Here is a 20,000-nt window from a genome sequence, read left to right on the forward strand (position 1 = left end):
TTATAATATTATTTTAGGAGTTAAAGCAATTTATGTTAATAAAAATACGATTAAAGTATCACACTCAAAATATTTCAACATTAGTAAGTTGTTACCATTTTTTGGTTATAATATTAATCATATTAAAGAAATTTTAAATCCAAATAAACATTTAGTGATTGAAACATACAAAGAATTGTTATATATTATTTATGAAACGTCAGTATCTGATTCTATCAATAGTGCATATATATTTCGTGCTTTATTGAATCATGTTTGTGATAATAATATGAGAAGAGTTGGTTTTAATCATACAATGATTGATTTTGATGGTGGTGTAATTAGAAGACCAGATTTCTATTTTGTTTCAATGAAGTACTTCTAATCAAATTCCTCCTACGTAATCATCCATTTTATGCACCTCTTATGCCAGAGTTTGTTGCAGAATATAGATCACCAAATGAAAATTCAGTATCATTCAGAGACAAAATGATTGAATATATTCAAAATGGTATAGAATCATGTTTATTGATAGATGATATTGATGAAGTTTTCATTCACTTTTGTGCAACACCCAACCCTGGAAATCCACCATTGATTCCTAATTCAACTCCAATTTTAGGTTTATATCATCAACCAATCGGTGTAAACTCCATCTCCTATCATTGGAATAACTTTCAAATGAACCAAGGTTTCTTCCCACAAGTTATAATTCCATTACCTGGTATAATAATAATAATAATAATAACAATAATAATAATAATAATAATAATAATAATAATAATAATAATAATAATAATAATAATAATAATAATAATAATAATAATAATAATAATAATAATAATAATAATAATAATAATAATAAATATAATCATAATAATAATAATAAATATAATCATAATAATAATAATTATAATAATAATAATAATAAAAAAAATAAAAAAAATTATAAACAATAAATAACAATACCAAATAAAAAAATAATATCGATTTAAACTATCATAACAATAAATTTTATTTATTTTTTATATTTTTTTTAATTTGTGGAAATTGTCCACCTTCAAATACAATTGGTTCATGGCCTGGACCTTCTGGAAACACATTATGTAATTTTGTATATTCATTAAATTTGTTTGACACCCAAAGAGTCTTTTATATTTCTAAATAGTGCCAAATATATAAAAAAAAAAAAAATATCAAATTATAATACCAAATCAATATATAATTCTTAGGAATAAAGAAAAAAAATTGCTCAAATTATAATACCAAATCAATATAAAATTCTTTGGAATAAAAAAAAAAAAAAAAAAATTTTAATAAAGAAAAAAAAAAAAAAGTATATTATATATATTTATTAAAACATTTATTTTAAGAGATGTAACTATATTCGCTCTCTTTCATTTGTCTTGATAAATAATCTTCATTATACCTTGAGAAACATTGGTATTGTTCGATTAATTTCTCCTTTACAATTTTTTCATACTCTTGTTTAAGATTTTCCTCGTTTTGTTTAACTGCCTTCTTTACAATTTCTTCGACTTCGGCTAAAGTAAAGAGTTTTTGTTGTTGTTGTTGTTGTGGTTGTGGTTGTTGGAAATTAAATGTATTTGTATTGTTCATGTTTGCTTGTATATTGTTATTGGTATTAATATTATTATTATTATTATTGTTATTATTATTATTATTTATTCTTGTATGTGGTTCTTTATTTTTAATATTATCTAAAATTTGATCAAGAGGTGATTGTACTTCATTAAAAAATTGATATTCTGATCTAGTTCTTTGTTGTTGCTGTTGTTGTTGTTGTTGTTGTTGTTGTTGTTGTTGTTGATATCTAAATCTTTTGGCTTGTCCGTCGTAATCGTTATCAAATGTAGGAGTGGATCTAATAGATGGGCAAGGGGAATGAGTATTTGTTGAACCAATATTGTTGTTATTGGTATTATTATTATTATTGTTATTATCACTATAGGAGTCGAAATTTCTTTTAAGTTTTAACATTTTATAAAAAGAGTGAATATATTTAAAGTTTATTATATTTGATAATGGTGAAATTGTTATTTAATGATAATATATGTTTATTTATTTATTTATTTATTTATTTATTTATTTATTTATTTATTTATTTATTTATTTATTTATTTATTTATTTATTTATTTATTTATTTATTTATTATTTTTTTTTTTTTGTTGTAAATACAACAGATTTTTTTTATATTTTTTTATTTATTTATTATTATTGTAAAATCGTAAATTGAAAAAAAAAATTAAATGATATATAGTTTTATAATAAATATTATTAACAAAAATTTATTATAATTTGTTTTGAAAAGTTGGTGGTACAAAAAAAAAAAAAATTAAATTAAAAAAAAAAAAAAAAATTTTTAAATTTATATAAAAAAAAAAAAAAAAAAGAAAAAAAAAAATAAAAAAAATTAAAAAAAAATAAAAATTAAAAAAAATAAAAATTAAAAAAAAAATAAAAATAAAAATAAAAATAAAAAATATTCCAAAAAATAAAGAAATAAAAAAACGAAATTAATTAACCGTTGAAAAATTATTTAGTCAAAAAAAAAAAAAAAAAAGTAGGAATGCAAAAAAAGTTAACTTTTATTTTATATTAGGAAATTTTGATTATTGATTCTTTTATTTTTTTTTTTTTTTTATTATTTTTACCTTTTTTTATATTATTTTATTTTATTTTATTTTATTTTATTTATTTATCTATTTATTTATTTATTTATTTATTTATTTATTTATTTATTTATTTATTATTTATTTATTTATTTATTTGGAAATTTTGATTATTGATTCTTTTATTTAAATTTATAATTATTATTATTTTTTTTTTTGAAGAAATTCTAACAGGGTATCAAAAAAAAAAAAAAAAACCAAAATTTAAAAACTTATTTTTTTTTAATATTTTCATTTTCATTTTTAATTTTATTTTTTTTTCAATTCACTGACACAAAAAAAAAAAAAAAAAAAAAAAACCCAAATGAACTTCAGTTCAATTAATAAAAATAAACAAAGACAAATTAGGAAAAAAGTGATTGAAACTGAAGAAAATAATGAAGATGATGAAAAAAAGAAATTAGAAAATGAAAATGAAAATGGAAATGAGAATGAACAAACTATAAAATCAATAGTAGTAGAACAAGCAAAAAAGAAAAAAGGTGCAAATACATTTTCAACAAAGAATAAAATTGCAAAGAAAGCAACATTAAATTTATTTAGTTTTGGTGAAGATGAAGAAAATGGTGAACAAGAACAAGATAGTGAACAACAACAACAACAACAATTCAATAGTAGTATAAAATTTAATCCAATCTCTGTTAGAAAAAATGATTCAATATTTGAAGATTCAAAAACTACCACTATCAATAATGAATCATTAGGTCAATATACAACAGAAATGATCAATTCATTAAAAAAAAATACATCTTCAAAACCTACAAAATCATCTTCAAATGATAATAATCATAATGATAATAATCATAATGATAATAATGATATTGATTATAAAATGGATATAGATCATCAACAATTCAAAGATGATCATGATGATAAAGAGAATACTACCTCATCATCATCATCATCATTTACAATACCAACTGTTGAACAAATTAAATTAGCAAAGGAGAAAAGACAAAGAGTCAGAGATGGTAAATGGCAAGACACAACTGAAAAATCATCATCATCATCAACATCAACATCAAAATCATTATCAAAAGATTTCTTACCATTAAAAGTGAGTGCTAATAATGGTAATGATAAAGATGACAATGATAATGGATCACGTTTAATTAGAGAAGAGGATGATGACGATGAAATGGAAGAGTATAATATTAAACCTAGCAACACAATTAAATTTGGCGATCCTGGTAAATCAAATAAAAGAGATGAGGTTGGACAAGCTGTAAATATTGAAAATAGTAAAAATAAAAATGATGACCAAGATGAAGATGAAGATGAAGATGAAGAAATTATAAGATGGAGATTAGAACAAATTAAAAAAGGTGGTGGATTAAAAGATTCACAATTACAATCAATTGAATTTCAAAAAAGAAAAATGGAAAAGGAATTATTATTATTGGGTCCATCATCTGAAAATAGTTTATCACCATATTATAAATCATCATCATATTTAATTAATAGTCCAAAATTATCAAATAATAGTAATAATAATAATAATAATAATAATAATAATCAACAACAACACTCATTTATTGAATCGATTTGTAAAGATTTAAATTCAATTTTAATTCAATTAAATGAAGTTAAACATAATCATGAATCAGAATTTGAAAAAGTACAAGAGGCATTAAGAGATAGTGTTATTCAATTATCAATTATGGAATCAGAGAAACATGTTTCACATGATCAATACATCTATTATGATGAAATAAAGAGTTATTGTAATAATATGATTGATTGTCTTTCTGAGAAAATACCACAAATTGAGCAATTGGATGATAAATATATAGAACTATTAAAAGATTATGCATATGATATTAGAAAACAGTTTAAACAAACTTTACATGATCAAATTAATGATATTCAAGATAATGAATTATCAAATAATAATAAAATTTCATTTAATAATAAAGAAGGAGAGGATAAAGAAGATTTAGATGAATTTGGTAGAGATAGAAGTCATTATGAAAAATCATCAAGAAAGAAAAGATTAGAACAATATAAACAATTAATTGTTTCTTTAAATAATACAGATGGAAATGATGATTTTAAATTACATCAAATTAGTGATGAAAATTTTTATAAGAATGAAAAAGAAAAGATATTAAATTCAATTAAAAGCATTATGGATGATGTTGACCCTGATTTTTGTGATATCAATTATATAGCTGACAAATTCAAACATTGGAAATCAAAAGATTTAAAGTCTTATCAAAAAGCTCAAATGCCATTTATTATGCCATCAATTTTAGCCCCATTTATAAGATTACAAATGATTGATTGGTCACCTTTGGATGATATATATTTCGATACAATGAGTTGGTATAATCAATTATTTTCATATGGTGGTGGTGGTGGTGATGATGATGATATTTTAATTCCAAAATTAGTTGAAAAAATCATTATACCAAAAGTTGAAACTTTTATAACCTATATTTGGAATCCACTTTCAAAATCACAAACTACAAATTTAAAGAATACAATTGATGAAATTTTAATATATATTAATGATGAAAATCATCAAAACAACAACAACAACAACAACAACAACAACAACAACAATAATAATAATAATAATAATAATAATAATAATAATGTAAATCAAGAAGTTAAATTTTTATTCTCACAAATTTTATCAACACTAAATTATAGTATAAGTAATGGTAATTTATTAATACCATATTCAAATAGGGATTTAACTTTTTCAATTAAAATGTATATGTATTCTTTGACAATGTTGGATAGTATTAAAATTTGGTCTTCAAATTATCAATATATTCAATTGGATTCATTAATGAATTTATCGGATGATATTATCGATTTTCAAATTTTACCATTTTTACATAAAATTTATTCATTACAACATCATCATAATTATCAACAACACCAACAACAACAACAACAACAACAACAACAACAACAGCAATCATTCAATATTGATAATTTATTTTATTTATTTGAATTATTTTATCAATATTTATTAACTTTACCATGGTCAAATAAAAAGTATAAATCATCTGTCATTTCTTTATTATTAAAACTTAAAAACGATCATGAAAATGAAAATGGTGGTTTATTAAACGTTGAAAACTTTTCAAAATTAAATAATCTTTATATACCTTATTTTACTTAAAAAGAAAAAAAAAAATAAAAAAAAAAAATTAAATAAAAAAAAAAGTCACCCATACCATGACCTTTCAATGATGATAAGTCACCAAAAAAAAAAAAAAATAGTTAAAAATTATGATAAGTTACCCAGATCAAACCTTTTTTTTTTTCATATGAATTTTATCATTTTTTTTCAATTTTAACCAATCAAAAAAAAAAAAAAAAAAAAAAAAAAATTGTTTTTCAACAGATATTTTTGATTTCAGTTTAAAAAATTTCAGATAAAAAATATCTTTGAAAAAAAAAAAAAAAAATTAAAAATTAATTAAAAAAAATTAAATTGTTGAAAAAAACAAATCAAATTCTAAAAAAGAGGCACTTTTTAACTGAATTTGTGTGATTTTATGAACCATCTCCCAACTGACACCGATTAGCCTCATTACTTTTTTTTTTTTTTCTTTAATTTTAAAATATTTTTTTTTTTATTTTTTAATTTTTAAAATAAAAAAAAAAAAAAAAAAAAACTATAAGAAAAAAAAAAAAAAAAAAATCAGTCAAAATTCATATTTACAAATAAATAAAATGCCTTTACCACTTGTCACCAGAAAATCATTACGTGATAATGAAGAAAAATTAAAAGAGAATGTTGAAAAAATTCAACAAGCTCTCGGTGTTGAATGGACTTATGAATTTGATTTTGAAACCATCTTAGCCAAATGCACTGAAGTAAGTAAAAAAAAAAAAAAAAAAAAAAAAAAAAAAATATAAAAAAATAAAATAAAATAAAATAATAAATATTAATTTTTTATTATTTTTTTTTTTTAATTTTTATTTTCCAGGAATATGTTAAAAATGATCTTGGTGGTTTATTCTATAAAGACATCGCTGGAAATATTGCAGATTGTATTGAAAGATGCAGTAAAGATGAAATGTCAAAAGAAGCTCTTGTTGAAGCCAATACCGCACAAAAGATTGTTCTCATCCCAAATGATGATAAAAAATTCAATTCCTATTGGAAATATGAATTTGTTAATGGTGAATTAAGAGTTTACTTCAAACCAAACATTTGCAATGTTAGCGATCTCTCTTATTTTAAACTTGAGACTATCATTCCATCACCAGGTGTTTACTCATTACCAGCTCGTATTAATCTTAAAGAGAAACAAGAGAAATTCACCGAATCCTTAGAAAAAGTTAAAGCTGTCACTAAAATGGAATGGACTCTCGATGAATCATCATTGGAAACTGTTTATCCATCATTAGAGAAATCTTATCAAGATAGAATCGGTGAAATCTTTGCAGAAATTCTCGATTACGCTTGTGAAAATATTGTCAAACGTTGTGGTGATGAAATGGTTTGTGAAGCTGTTCAAGAAGCATGTCCAAGTGGTAAAATCGTTTTCAAATTCGATGCTAAACAATCTGAGTATTGGAAATGGAAATTTGCTGATGGTGAACTCCACATTTCATTCAAATCAATTTGTAACACCAGTGATAACTGTTACTATGATTTTGAAAAATTATTATAAATATATTAATATATTTTTAAAAAAAAAAAAAAAAAAATGTAAAATATAATTTATAATTAAATAAAATTAAATTAAGTTATAAATTTAAAAATTGTTTTTATTACTATTATTATTATTATAATTTTTATTTTATTAATTTTTTTAATTTGGTTTAACAAAAAAAAAAAACTTTTAAAAAAAATTTTAATTTATTTTTTATTTTTTAATTTTTTTATTTTTTTGAACTCTTTCCATATACAGACAAAATAAAATATCTTTTTTTTTATTTTTCACTTTTTATTTTTTTATATTTTTTTTGGGTATTTATAATTAAAAAAATATTTTATGATGAAAGGAAGATGATGTGTTATACATAATTCAACAATTCAAAGAAAAAAAAATATCTTTTTTTTTTTTTTCAATTTTTTTTTTTTTTTTAATCTTTCTTATTTAATTCTTTTTTTTTTGTTTTTTTTAGTTTTTTTTTTAGTTTTTTTTTTTTTGTTGCACACAATTAAAAAATTTAGATAATAGAAAAAAAAAAAAAAAAAAAAAAATGGGTAATACATTTACTTATTTCCAAAATGAATCAGAAAATAATTTACCATCATTTAAAATACCAAAAATACCAACATTTGAAGAAATTTCAAGTAAACTATCAAAAGAAGGAGTAACAAAAAAAAAATTGGAAGAAATTTTTGAAGAATGTTGTTTTATGTCAATTGATTTCTTTTTTGATAAATATAAATCAAGTGATTTATTAAAATGTTTACACCGTATGTTATATATATATATATATTTATTAATAATAAAAATAATAAAAATATTAATAATTTTTTAATTTTAAAAAAAATAGAAAATCAAAAAGTAGAATGGATGTTTAAATGTAAACAATGTTCAAATGATGCATGTGGATATATTTGTTGTAAATGTTTTTTAAATGGTAATCATATTGAAGAAGGTCATACATTTTCATTGTATGAGAGTCAAATAAATGATTTTTGTGATTGTGGTAATGAAGAAATATTAAAAAAGAGTGGATTTTGTTCAACACATGCTGGAGTTAATGAAAAGAGTAAAAAAGAGATCATTGATAGATTACCATTCTTTATAAAAAAAGATGTTCATATTTTCTTTAGATACCTTTTTCAATATTTACAAAACCTTACAACATCGATTTTGTTAGAGAAAAATTCAGCATCGGTTGAAGTTATTATTGGTTGGTTAAAAGAGATTTGCTCAGTTTCTTCAATATTGGTTCATATCATTGCTGAAGAATTCACATCAAGACAATTGGAGATTGGTGAAGATTCAAAGAGTAGATTTAAATTGAATGAACATAAACCATTGCCATACAAAAATGAAGCAGAATCAATTCAAAGACTATGGGAGTCACATCATTTCTTGGGTTACATTTTCTCAAAAGTGGCCATATTGGATAAATTCTTACCATTGTTATCATTGTTGGTTGATAATCATAGTACTTTTAAAGTATCGGTTTTCGAAGAGTATTTAAAGAATTTCATTACCATTTTCGCTCCAAGGGATAGAGCATCGTCACGTATTATGCAGTTTTTGGGTATTGTTTACATTGAAAATATAAAGATATCATTACCATTTGCAACGGGTTATTCACGTCATAATGTAATCGAGTTAATACTTCGTAGTCATAAAACCATCTATGTTCCATTGCTTTTACCATTTTATCAATCATCAAGTTCAAAAGATATTACCAAGGAGGTTATGTTACAAACTGATGTACCAGCAATACCAAAGCTATTGAAAGAACCATCAGTAGTAAGATATTTTTGTTCTCAAAGTGATAAATTCAAATTACTCTTTGAATATGCCAGAGAGTTACATAAATTCACATCACTTCAATTTGTTGATCCTTCAATTTCAACTACAAAATTCTTATTGGTACAAGAATTGAATTTGATAGCCTCTGTAAAGAATATAATGGTTACATTGGATGGAATGGTGGGTGATACTGAATTCCGTCAAGAAATTATTGATTCAATTGCAGAGAAATTGGTTTCAAATATTGGTGAAATTAAGAAAAGACCTGTGTTTGAGAGATGTGGTATCAAATTACCACATAAGGATTTCTTTCAAAAGTTTACCTATGCAGAGATACCAGTTCATTTCCCATTGTATCGTATGTTATCAACTTTTCTATTAATGACTAAAATGGATCCATCTTTACTCTATACCAAATATGGTATGCTTGAATCGGATGTCATTGATATGGTCCATACGATCGTGTTATTCAGAGTTTTTTATATCACATATGATCCAACTGAAACCTTGGAGAATTGTACCGATATAACAATGACAAATGATTTACATATTTTACAAGTTGCAGTTTGTTTATTAGGTTCAAAGAAGTTTTTATATTCATTCTTCAATGTCGTTTCATCGATTGAACCAACACCAAGTGCATTCAATGAAGCATTCTCCATATTGGTTTCATCATTACAAATTCGTGCAACATTGGTACCAACTAAAAAAGTTATTGAATTTCATTTGTTACAAGGATTATTTTCAAATATATTCTTTAAAACTCATTTCCGTTCATTTGATTCAGTTTTAATGGGTGTTAGTGAAAATGATATTTGTGAAACCTATATCAATGAATTGGCCGAACCAACTGGTAGAGCATTGGAATTGAAAGATCAAGATAATTGGAAATACTATGACCCTTATTATCCACATTTCTCTCTAACCTATCGTAATGCAATTCAAAATGGTTCAAAGAAAAGATTTAAAAAATATATGGAATCAAAGAAAATCCCATCCGAATCAAATCCATTACCACCAGTCTTAGAGGAGTTACCAACAGAGTTATTGGGATTAACTAAAATTTTCAATGATCAAACTTTAATTGAAATCATTTTTTGTATATTGGCCGATTGTTTATATCCAACATTTATTGGTTATGATAATAGTATTGAACTTCAACCAATTCTTAAAATGATCATTTCAAATCCACAAATCATTTTAAATGATTTCTTTTATCTTTTAGTATTATCAATTAAATCATTCAAAGAGATTACTTTACCAATTTTAACAAAATCGGAAATAGATGAAATTGTAAATTCTGTAATTAATTTCTTTGATCATGAAAAATTAATTAAAACTCAAATTTTAATTAATAATTCAACTGATCAAAATGAAAAAGAAAAGTTATTAATAGAAAATCAAGATAAAATTTTAGAAAATTTAACAGATAATATTAAAATTAATTATGATGAAACTACTACTACTACTACTACAACCTCAATTGAAGAAAAAGAAAATGTTAATGATAAAGAAATATTTGATTCATTAAAAGAAGAAGAAAAAGAAAAAGAAGAAGAAAAAGAAAAAGATAAAGAGAATGAAGAAATTGTAGTTGAAAAAGAAAAATTAAAAGAATTTAGTTTTAATGGTAAAGATAATGTAATCTATAATTTATTACGTGTTTATAATGTTGAAGTTAAAATTGGTTTTAAAGAGAGATTATCAGTCTTGGATTTACTTTTCAAATTTTGGGATTTAATGACAAATCAAACTCAGTATTTACAATTACGTGGAAGTTTATTATACATTTTCAGTTTTTTGAAAGAATTTGATCCAATCTTTCAAAAAGTATTTGATGAACATAAAGTTGATCTTGTTCACGATGTCGAACATTCAAATCAAGATGATTTAGCTCATAAAAAATCAATGGCCGAAAAGAGATTAAAATTATTAGAACAAATGAAAAAACAACAACAATCATTCTTTGATGATTTATCAGATCAAGAAGGGGAAGAAGAAGAAGGAAAAGGACAAGACAATAAAAAAGATGAAAAAGATGATAAAAAAGATGATAAAAAAGAAAATGAAAATAAAGAAAATAAAGATAATGAAAATAAAGATAATGAAAATAAAGATAATGAAAATAAAGATAATGAAAAAGAATTAAATGATAAATCAAATATTGATGATGGTAGAAATGAAACAACGGTGACAACAAAAGTAAAAATAATTGAAGAAGTAGAAGAAGAAGAAGAAGAAGAAAATATAATAAAAATTGAAAAAGTTGAAGAAAAAGTTGAAGAAAAAGAAAAAGAAAAACATAAACATGATCATGATCATGAAAATGAAGATGAAGATGAACATAGTGAATTCGAACCATGTGTAGTTTGTAAACTTTCAGAAAAAGCTGGTAGATTATTTGCAATAGCATATGTTGACTTATCATCAGTTTCTCATCAAAATACAAAACAATCAATTGATGAAATTAAAATGGATAAATTGAATGTTGGTTACAATGAAAATTATAAAAAATTTTTAGAGAAATATTATTCAATACTTAAACAAAATTCAGCTAAAACCATCCCAACTGGAGAAAAACCAGAAAGTTTTTCAGTTTATTTATTCTCGAATTCAGTATCAACCTATGTAACTTCATGTGGTCATAATATTCATAAGAGATGTTTTGACAACCTTATGAAGGGCCAACCATTGGATCCATTTCTTGCAACAGCTTTCAAGTGTCCACTTTGTAATAGACATTCAAATATTACAATTGTGTTGGGTGAGCCAAATGATACCATTCAATATAGATCCTATGTTGAGGATCTCTTTAAAAAGTTATGTTACTATGATTTCGTATCATTGATGAACAAAGATTCAATGTATAGTATCGATGAATACCTTTGGAAATTCATTATTCAAAATATTGAAACCTTGGAATTGAAGAGTAGAAAAACCACTCTATACAATGACAATGATCAACAGCCAGCTTACTTTTTAATGTCAGAACATGACTTCCAAAGAGAGCTCACCACAACTGCTCGTTTACATAGAGTGATTGCACAAGTTGACTTTAAACAAAAAGTTCCACATGCAGAGTTACCAATTAGAAATAATGGTATCTTTTTCTCTGATGCATTCATTGCTTCATCCTATTCAATTTGGTTATGCAAATTTCATCCATCTCAATTATTTGATATCATTTTAGATGGTTTACAATATTATATCTTTAAAATGGTAATTCATCATTGTATAAAGAATAATATAATGCCAACCACTGGTGATGAAAATACAAACCAATACATTTCAAATGCTATCAATCTAATCACCAATGAATTCAATCGTTTATTTTATGGTGAAAAACCATTATTAGACAATGATAATACATTTAGAGAAGAGTTTATCAATCAATTACTTCCATTCGTTAGAAAATTATATTTACTCTATATCATTATCTCAAGAGCAAATCCAAAACAACCTCAACCACCGATATTAACAATGGAGAAATTAACCGATATTAACTATTGTTTAAGTTGTTTCAAATTCAATGGTTTACTCGATATGGTTAATATAGTTTGTTCAAAAGCAAACTTTGAAAATACTCTCAATCAATTCTTGAGAAAGGATAAAATGACCTCACAACTTTCAGCTTTTCCTCAAGTATTTTGTAGTTTCCCACCACCTTTGAAATATGATTCCTTACCAAAATGGATTGATCTCCCAACTAGATTTGTAGATTTTATGAAAGATCATCTATTTGCTGGTCATTGTTCAAAATGTGGTGCTTTATTAAAATTGGTTTGTTTAATGTGTGGTAATTGTTCATGTGAAACTTCATCTTGCAGAATCGATTTATTCTTTCACAAACCTTCTTGTTGTACTCAATATCCATTGGCATTTTACCATGCAATCGATAGACCATTTGCAAAATCTTTCAAACTTGAACAAGGATTTTTAAAAGCTCAAACTCCAACATTCATCAGCATCTATTTGGATCAAAATGGTCATAAAATCGCTACACCTTCAATTCATGCAAAATTATCAAATAAGAAACTTTCCAAACTTTATAAATGTTGGATTGATTGTAGTAATAGAAGAAAATATTTCATTGAGAAAAAATAGTTTATTGTAAAAAAAAAATAAAAAAATAAAAAAAAAAAATAAAATAAAATAAACAAAACAAAAAACGTTCCCCAAAAAAATTATCAAGATATTTTATTTTTTTTATTTTTTTATTTTTTTTTTTATTTTTTTTTATTTTTTTTTTAAAATTTTATTTTTACTTTTCTATTTTTTTCTTTTTTACACTCCGAACTGTTTTACTTTTTATTTTTTTATTTTTAAATTTTATTTTATTTGCGGTAATAATACAAAAGAAAAAAAAAAAAAAATGATTAAAAGTTTATTATTATTAATATCTATAATTATTGGAATTGTTATTTCTCAAGAGGGAGCTTACCCACCAGCAGGTATTTATGTTGGACTTTCATCAAATTTCTTAACAACTGAAGGTGAATCTGTAAGTAAAATAATTATATTAAATATTAAAGTTTAATTCTAATTTTTATTATTTAAAAAAAAAAAAAAAAAAAAAAAAAAATTAACTATTAGCTAACAACATATGCTCAAAATGAATTATTATCAATGTCATTACCAGATCAATCAGGATCTTCAAGTAAAGCATCATATACATTCACATCTTTTAAACTTGGTTTAACCTTGGATAATATTTTCTATAATCAATTACAAACAGATGTTTATCAAATGTAAATTATAAAATAATCATAATAATAATAATAATCCTAGAAATAATAATTAATAATCCATGATACTAAATTTTTAAAATTTTTTTTTTGGAAATAGTGGTTGGGAAACAATATCTTTTGAATTACAATGGAATTATCATATTTGTGCAAATGCAATTTTCAATCCATGTGAAAATGGTAATATTCAAGTTGGTACAGTTTCAGGAGCATCTGCAGCCGTTGCATCAAATGTTTATGTTGAATTTAATTCAACATCAACATCAATCATTGCAACCAATACAACTATGGCATTTGATCAAGGTGCAGTTCAAGTTAATGTACATTGTTCAAATGCAATTTGTGTTATTCCAGTTAGTGATATTGCCAATGAAGTCGCACAAAACTTTGTTACTGAGCTCACAAATGGTATCACCAAAGCCATTAATGAACAAGTTCCAACCATCGAAGCATTATTTACACCAATTAAACAAATTCCAATGACTCTTTCAAATGGTGATTCATTTTGGATCAATTTAGAGGGTACTTTAGTTGAAGAGAGTAATCCAACCGCTGATTTACCAACAATTACCGCTGCTTTAAATGGTGGTGTAATTTTAGAGAATACTGATGGTAATTTCGTTTATCCATCACAAATTCCATCCTACATTCCAACCGATTCACAATTGGAATCTTTCACTAGTGACTATAGTATTGTTGTAACTGGATTTTTCATTGAATCTTTATTTGACGCTGTTTTCGCTTCAGCTTTACCAATGACAATCAATCCAAGTCAAGTTCCATCGGCTTCACCTGTTCAATTGAATACTAGTGATGGCTTTTTCAGTGGTGTTGCTCCAGGTTTATCTCAATACCCAAATCTTGGAATTCAAGTTAATTGTTATTCACCCGTTACTCCATTGGTTAGTATTAACTCATCAGCAATCTCTTTATTCAATTTGGAATTATCAGCTGATTTCATCATTTTAAATGGTGATAATCCATTCACTGCTTTCACTGTTTTATTCACAATCGATGCTTCTCTTTCAACTGAAATCCTCACTGATTCTCCTTCAACTTTTTCTTTAAATTCAACTCTTGCCTCTATGACTCCAAACGCTACAATCGTCACTAGTACCATTGGCTCAGTTGATGCAACTGGTTTCGTACAATTAATGCAAATGGTACAAGGTGTAATTAAATTACCTTCTCCAGCTTATTCTGTACCTTCAAAATATTCAATGTCAAATGTTGAATTACAACTTGGTACTCAAGTAATTCAAATCACTTTTGATTTAATTGATTCCTCTTTACTAGAAAAACAAAAAATTATTAAAAAATCTATAAATTTTAATTGAATATATAAAACGAAATAAAATAAAATAAAATAAATAAAAAAATTATTTGTAATAATATTTTAAAAAATAAATATCAAATTCCAATTATTCTTAATTTTAACTAGATTCATGATGATTGATACTCCTCTTGTTTAATACTTGATTGTGGTGGTAGTGGCTGTGGTTGAAATTTAATATTTTAAATTCAAACAATAACTATTGTAATAGAGTAATAGGGTTTTAAATACACTTAATTCACCTTTTTTCTTTATTATAAATAATATTAAATTAAAATAAAATTAAAAAAATAATGATGAAACTACATTAGTTGTTGATCTACCTCCAAAAAATGATGATCCATCTCTCTCTGGTTGTTGTGGTTGTTTAAAACTACTAGATCCGCCTCCAAAAAATGATGATACATCTTTTTCTGTTTGTGGTGGTTGTGATTTAGTTGGTGTTTGAAGTGGTTTTTGTTATTGTTGTTGTGGTGGGTTGTGTTTGTGGTACTTGTGAAACCAACTTAAATATATGTTTCTTTATTTTCTTATAATAATAAAAAAATCAAATAATACAAGAGCAACGACAACAATAACCAGACCATCACCATTGTTTAGATGCAAATTGTTTTTTGTTTTTATTTTAATTAAATTTCCAAAAGATTTTTTTTCTTTTTTTTTTTATTTTTTTTTTTTTATTAAAAAAAAAAAAACCCAAACACTTTTTTTTATTATAATAATTATTCCTCATAATCCATGTATTTAAAAAAATAAAAAAATTATTCTTCATAATACATGTATTTTAAAAAATAAAATATATATATATATAAATATATTTATTTATTCAAAATAAAATGAATAAAACTATCATACTTTTATTAATTTCAATTATTTTTGAAATAGTAATATCATCATCCGTTGATGGTAATTATCCAGCTGGAGGTTTATATTTTGGTGTATCATCAAATTTCTTGGTTGGTGAATCTGAAAAGGTATTTATCAATCATTAATTGTCCCTTAATTTCGTAAATATTAACCTAAATTTAAAAAAAAAAATAAAATAAAAAATATATATATAGTTTACTCAATATGTTCAAGATGAATTATTAGCAATGGATTTGCCAGATCAATCAGGTGATTCAGATGGAGTACAATATTCATTTACTCATTTTAAACTTGCATTAAATTTACAAGATTTCTTTTATGCACAATTAGGACCTGGTGTTTTTCAAATGTAATTCAAATATTTTATTTAAAAAAAAAAAAAAAAAAAGAGATTATAAAACTTTGTTAACTTTGTTATATCTATCTTTTTTAAAATTAGGGGATGGGATACTATTACATTTAATTTACAATGGGAATATGAAATTTGTGTTAAAAAAGTTGTAAAACTTTGTGAATCAGGCACAATTACAGTTTATACAGCAAGTGGTCAAAGTGTATCATTAGGAACTACATTAGATGTTTTATTTAATTCATCAAATGCAAAGATTGAGGCAACATCAACTGTTATGCCATTTGAGGCGGGGGCAGTGGTTGCAAGTGTACATTGTACAGATTCGGTTTGTTTAATACCAATCAATGATATCGTGAGTGAAGTTTCATCACAATTTGTATCACAAGTTACAAATGGTGTTACAAAGGCTATAAATGATAAAGCCCCCTCTATTGAGCAACTGTTTACACCAATTAAACAGATACCAATAACTATGGATAGTGGTAACCAATATTGGATTGATTTAGAGGGTTGTTTAGTTGAAGCTAATTATAGTTCAAATTCACCATCCACCATTACCGCTGCTATTAATGGTGGTATAGTTTTAGAGAATACTGATGGTAATTTCGTTTACCCAACTCAAACACCATCCTATGTACCATACGATTCACAAATGGAGTCTTTCACATCAGACTACTGTATCACTATCACTGGTTACTTTATTGAGACCCTGTTGGATGCTGTATTGGTACCAGAGTTTCCAATGACAATTCAACCATCACAAATACCAGCTTCATCACCAGTTCAATTGAATACAAGTTCTGATTTCTTTAGTGGTATCGCTCCAAATTTAACCTCTAAATATCCAAATGTTGGTATTCAAGTGAATTTAATGCCACCAACAATACCAACGGTTACGATCAATTCAAGTGCTATCATTTTAACAGATTTTGAAATTTCAACTTCATTTTTAGTGTTAACTGATAATGATGATGCTATTCCTGTTTTCAATGTTTTGTTCAAATTTGATGCTGAAATCCAAACCACCCTTTATACTGATAGTGTCTCTGTTTTCTCTTTAAATTCAACATTACTATCAATAACACCAAATGTAACCATAACTGATTCAAACGTTGGTTCTGTCGATGCCACTGGTTTTGTTCAACTAATTGAAATGGCACAATCTATAATTAAAATTCCATCAATAACTTATCCTGTACCTTCAAAATATTCAATAACAAATGTAAATTCACAACTTGGTGATCAAATAATTCAACTTACTTTTGATTTAATTGAAAATTCAACTAATCAAAAATATCTTAAAAAATCTGTAAATTTAAATTTAAAAAAAAAAAAAAAAAAAAAGTGAATGTATTTTAAATAAAATAATTATAAATAGTTTTGTAAAAAAAAAAAAAAAAAAAATAGAAATAGAATAAAAAAAAAAAAAACTATTTGGATTTATACAATTTTATTGATTTTTTTTATTATTATCATTAAATATTTATTTATTTATTTGTTTGTTTTTTTTTTTTTTTTTTTTAGTTTTGACTAATACCACCGCTACTATTACTATTGATGGATGAAACTAAAATTGTTGGACGTCTTTGTGGAATTTTTGATTTTAAACTTGATTGTGTTGATGAAAAGGATGAATTTGGTATATTTTCTTTTGTTGAAGTTGGTGGTATTAATGATTTTCTTGGTATTTTCGAAACAGTTGATGATGATGATGATGATATTGATGACGATGACGATAAAACTGACATTCTTGGAGCAATTGATTTTCTCTGTTTAAGTGCACGTGGTGATTGTTGAATTATTTGTTGTGGTTGGATTGTTTGAATTGGTTGAATTGGTTGTTGTAAAGAAGATTGTAATGAAGTTAATTCTGAAAATTTTAAATCATGTTCTCTTTGTTTTAATTGTTGTTCAAATTCAAGTAATTGTTTTTTCTTTTCTAAATATTTCTTTTGTGATATTTCTAATTCCTTTTCTTTATCTTCCAATTGTTTAGTTTTAATTTCAATCTCTGAAACTGTTTGATTTAATTCCACTGCCAATTGTCTAAGTTTTTCTTTTTCATCCTCAATTTCAAATTCCTTTTCATCCAATCTAAATTCTTTTTCATTTAATTCTTTTTCTTTTAATTGAATTCTTTGTTCTTCAAATTTTATTTTCTCTTTTTCTTGTCTATTCTCTTCTCTTTGACATTCAATTTCAAATAATTGTTCATCTAAATTACTTACATTATCACTTTTTTTTTTTTTAAAATTATACAAAAAAAATATTTATAATAATAATAGTAATATTAATAAAAAAAAAAAAATTAATAAATCATATATATATTTGGTATTAAAAAAAAAAAAAAAAAAAAAAAAAAAAAAAAAACCTTACAAATTTATTCCTCTATCTATTGGTTCTTCTGTATATGAAATTTTCTTTCTTTTATTTGGTGTGAATAATTCTTTATTCATTTTTTTTTTTTTTTTTTTTTTTTATATTAATGATAATAATAAGTATATTATAAAAAATAATAAAAAAAATAAAAAACAAAGTGGCTTTTATAAAAAAAAAAAAAAAAAAAAAAATGAAAATAAATGAATTTTGGCGCCACTTTTTTTTTTTAGATATTTATTCATTTTTATTTTTTTATTTTTTTATTTTTTTATTTTTTTTTTATCTCTTTATTTATTGTTTAGATCTTTTAAAACTTTTTCTTTAACACTATTTAAATCTTGAGTTATATTTAAAATTAATTGACTTGATGATGAATTTTCAGTAATTTTTAACATTTCTTTTTTTAATTCCTCTGGATCTAATCTCTTTCTTTTATTTGGTATTGGTGCTTTTTTATTTTCTTGATTATAAAATAATTGAAGTAAGAGAATTGCTTGATTTTTTAATAAACCTGTTATACAATTATATGGTCTACCATTTGAAATTCTATTTTTTAATTCAAAAAAAAAATAAAAAAAAATAAAAAAAATAAAAAAAATTTTAATATTTTGTTATTTAATTTTATTTTTATGAATTTAATTATATTTATAAAAAAACCTACGGTGAAAAATTTAATTCATATACTGAACCATTACCACCAAATTTATCATTATGGCAACCAAAAAATACTCTTTTAATTTTACAAAATTGAAGAGCTACGGAGCACATCAAACATGGCTCTACTGTTACATATAAATCACATTCCTCTAAAAGTGAGTCTTTAAATCTATCATTTAATTCCTTATTTAGAAATATCTGATCAAATGCTTCAAGTTCTGCGTGTCTTGTTCCCTTTTTTATGGGAATTAAAGGAAATCGTGAAAATAAAAAAATAAAAATTTTTGAAACAGGGTTTTTAAAAAAAAAAAAAAAAATTAAAAAATTTTTAAAAAAAAAAAAAATTTTAACCAAATGGTGTTAATATATCATCACCTGGTGTCATTTTTCGTTTTTTTTTTTTTTTTTTTTTTTTTTTAATATTACAAAAAAAATCCAGTTCAAACGGCATTTTGCCTAAATACATACATTTTTTTTAATATTTGTTTTATTTGAACCCCTTGCGATAATTTCTCCTTTATATACAATAACACATGCCACTGGTACTTCTCCCTCTTTTAATGCTTTATAACCCT

General features: G+C 23.7%; 10 protein-coding genes across 10 annotated transcripts in view; 7 read left to right on the top strand and 3 right to left on the bottom strand.

Annotated features, from left to right (window-relative positions):
- DDB_G0288083 (hypothetical protein) overlaps positions 1-364 on the top strand; it is a gene marked incomplete at both ends in the record, with an annotated part of 552 nt that extends 188 nt beyond the window's left edge. The window contains one exon of the mRNA XM_631804.1: positions 1-364. This exon is cut by the window's left edge and continues 188 nt beyond it. Within this exon, the coding sequence (XP_636896.1) occupies positions 1-364 (364 nt within the window).
- Positions 365-468: 104 nt separating this feature from the next.
- Positions 469-942, top strand: DDB_G0288085 (hypothetical protein; the record flags this gene model as incomplete). Its single annotated transcript, XM_631805.1, has 1 exon — positions 469-942. The coding sequence occupies one exon, from the start codon at positions 469-471 to the stop codon at positions 940-942; it is 474 nt and encodes a 157-aa protein (XP_636897.1).
- A 405-nt stretch (positions 943-1,347) lies between these two features.
- On the bottom strand, positions 1,348-1,980 carry DDB_G0288087 (hypothetical protein; the record flags this gene model as incomplete). Its single annotated transcript, XM_631806.1, has 1 exon — positions 1,348-1,980. The coding sequence occupies one exon, from the start codon at positions 1,978-1,980 to the stop codon at positions 1,348-1,350; it is 633 nt and encodes a 210-aa protein (XP_636898.1).
- Positions 1,981-2,977: 997 nt separating this feature from the next.
- DDB_G0288089 (GC-rich sequence DNA-binding factor-like protein) lies at positions 2,978-5,809 on the top strand (the record flags this gene model as incomplete). The annotated part of the gene is made up of 1 exon (XM_631807.2): positions 2,978-5,809. One exon carries the CDS (start codon positions 2,978-2,980, stop codon positions 5,807-5,809), a length of 2,832 nt encoding a protein of 943 aa, XP_636899.2.
- Positions 5,810-6,366: 557 nt separating this feature from the next.
- DDB_G0288091 (hypothetical protein) lies at positions 6,367-7,313 on the top strand (the record flags this gene model as incomplete). The annotated part of the gene is made up of 2 exons (XM_631808.1): positions 6,367-6,510; positions 6,624-7,313. 2 exons carry the CDS (start codon positions 6,367-6,369, stop codon positions 7,311-7,313), a joined length of 834 nt encoding a protein of 277 aa, XP_636900.1.
- A 535-nt stretch (positions 7,314-7,848) lies between these two features.
- Positions 7,849-13,196, top strand: DDB_G0288093 (RING zinc finger-containing protein; the record flags this gene model as incomplete). Its single annotated transcript, XM_631809.1, has 2 exons — positions 7,849-8,068; positions 8,149-13,196. 2 exons carry the CDS (start codon positions 7,849-7,851, stop codon positions 13,194-13,196), a joined length of 5,268 nt encoding a protein of 1,755 aa, XP_636901.1.
- A 268-nt stretch (positions 13,197-13,464) lies between these two features.
- On the top strand, positions 13,465-15,174 carry DDB_G0288095 (hypothetical protein; the record flags this gene model as incomplete). The annotated part of the gene is made up of 3 exons (XM_631810.1): positions 13,465-13,593; positions 13,686-13,840; positions 13,938-15,174. The coding sequence occupies 3 exons, from the start codon at positions 13,465-13,467 to the stop codon at positions 15,172-15,174; spliced, it is 1,521 nt and encodes a 506-aa protein (XP_636902.1).
- An 832-nt stretch (positions 15,175-16,006) lies between these two features.
- Positions 16,007-17,737, top strand: DDB_G0288097 (hypothetical protein; the record flags this gene model as incomplete). The annotated part of the gene is made up of 3 exons (XM_631811.1): positions 16,007-16,144; positions 16,232-16,386; positions 16,477-17,737. The coding sequence occupies 3 exons, from the start codon at positions 16,007-16,009 to the stop codon at positions 17,735-17,737; spliced, it is 1,554 nt and encodes a 517-aa protein (XP_636903.1).
- Positions 17,738-17,909: 172 nt separating this feature from the next.
- On the bottom strand, positions 17,910-18,845 carry DDB_G0288125 (hypothetical protein; the record flags this gene model as incomplete). Its single annotated transcript, XM_631812.1, has 2 exons — positions 17,910-18,624; positions 18,766-18,845. The coding sequence occupies 2 exons, from the start codon at positions 18,843-18,845 to the stop codon at positions 17,910-17,912; spliced, it is 795 nt and encodes a 264-aa protein (XP_636904.1).
- A 210-nt stretch (positions 18,846-19,055) lies between these two features.
- DDB_G0288099 (adenosine deaminase, tRNA-specific) overlaps positions 19,056-20,000 on the bottom strand; it is a gene marked incomplete at both ends in the record, with an annotated part of 1,192 nt that continues 247 nt past the window's right edge. The window contains 3 exons of the mRNA XM_631813.1: positions 19,056-19,314; positions 19,430-19,659; positions 19,894-19,998. Coding sequence (XP_636905.1) covers positions 19,056-19,314; positions 19,430-19,659; positions 19,894-19,998 — 594 coding nt within the window. The remainder of the gene's footprint in view (positions 19,315-19,429; positions 19,660-19,893; positions 19,999-20,000) is intronic.

This window comes from Dictyostelium discoideum, assembly GCF_000004695.1.
Source record: "Dictyostelium discoideum AX4 chromosome 5 chromosome, whole genome shotgun sequence".
Classification (NCBI taxonomy): Eukaryota; Evosea; class Eumycetozoa; order Dictyosteliales; family Dictyosteliaceae; genus Dictyostelium; species Dictyostelium discoideum.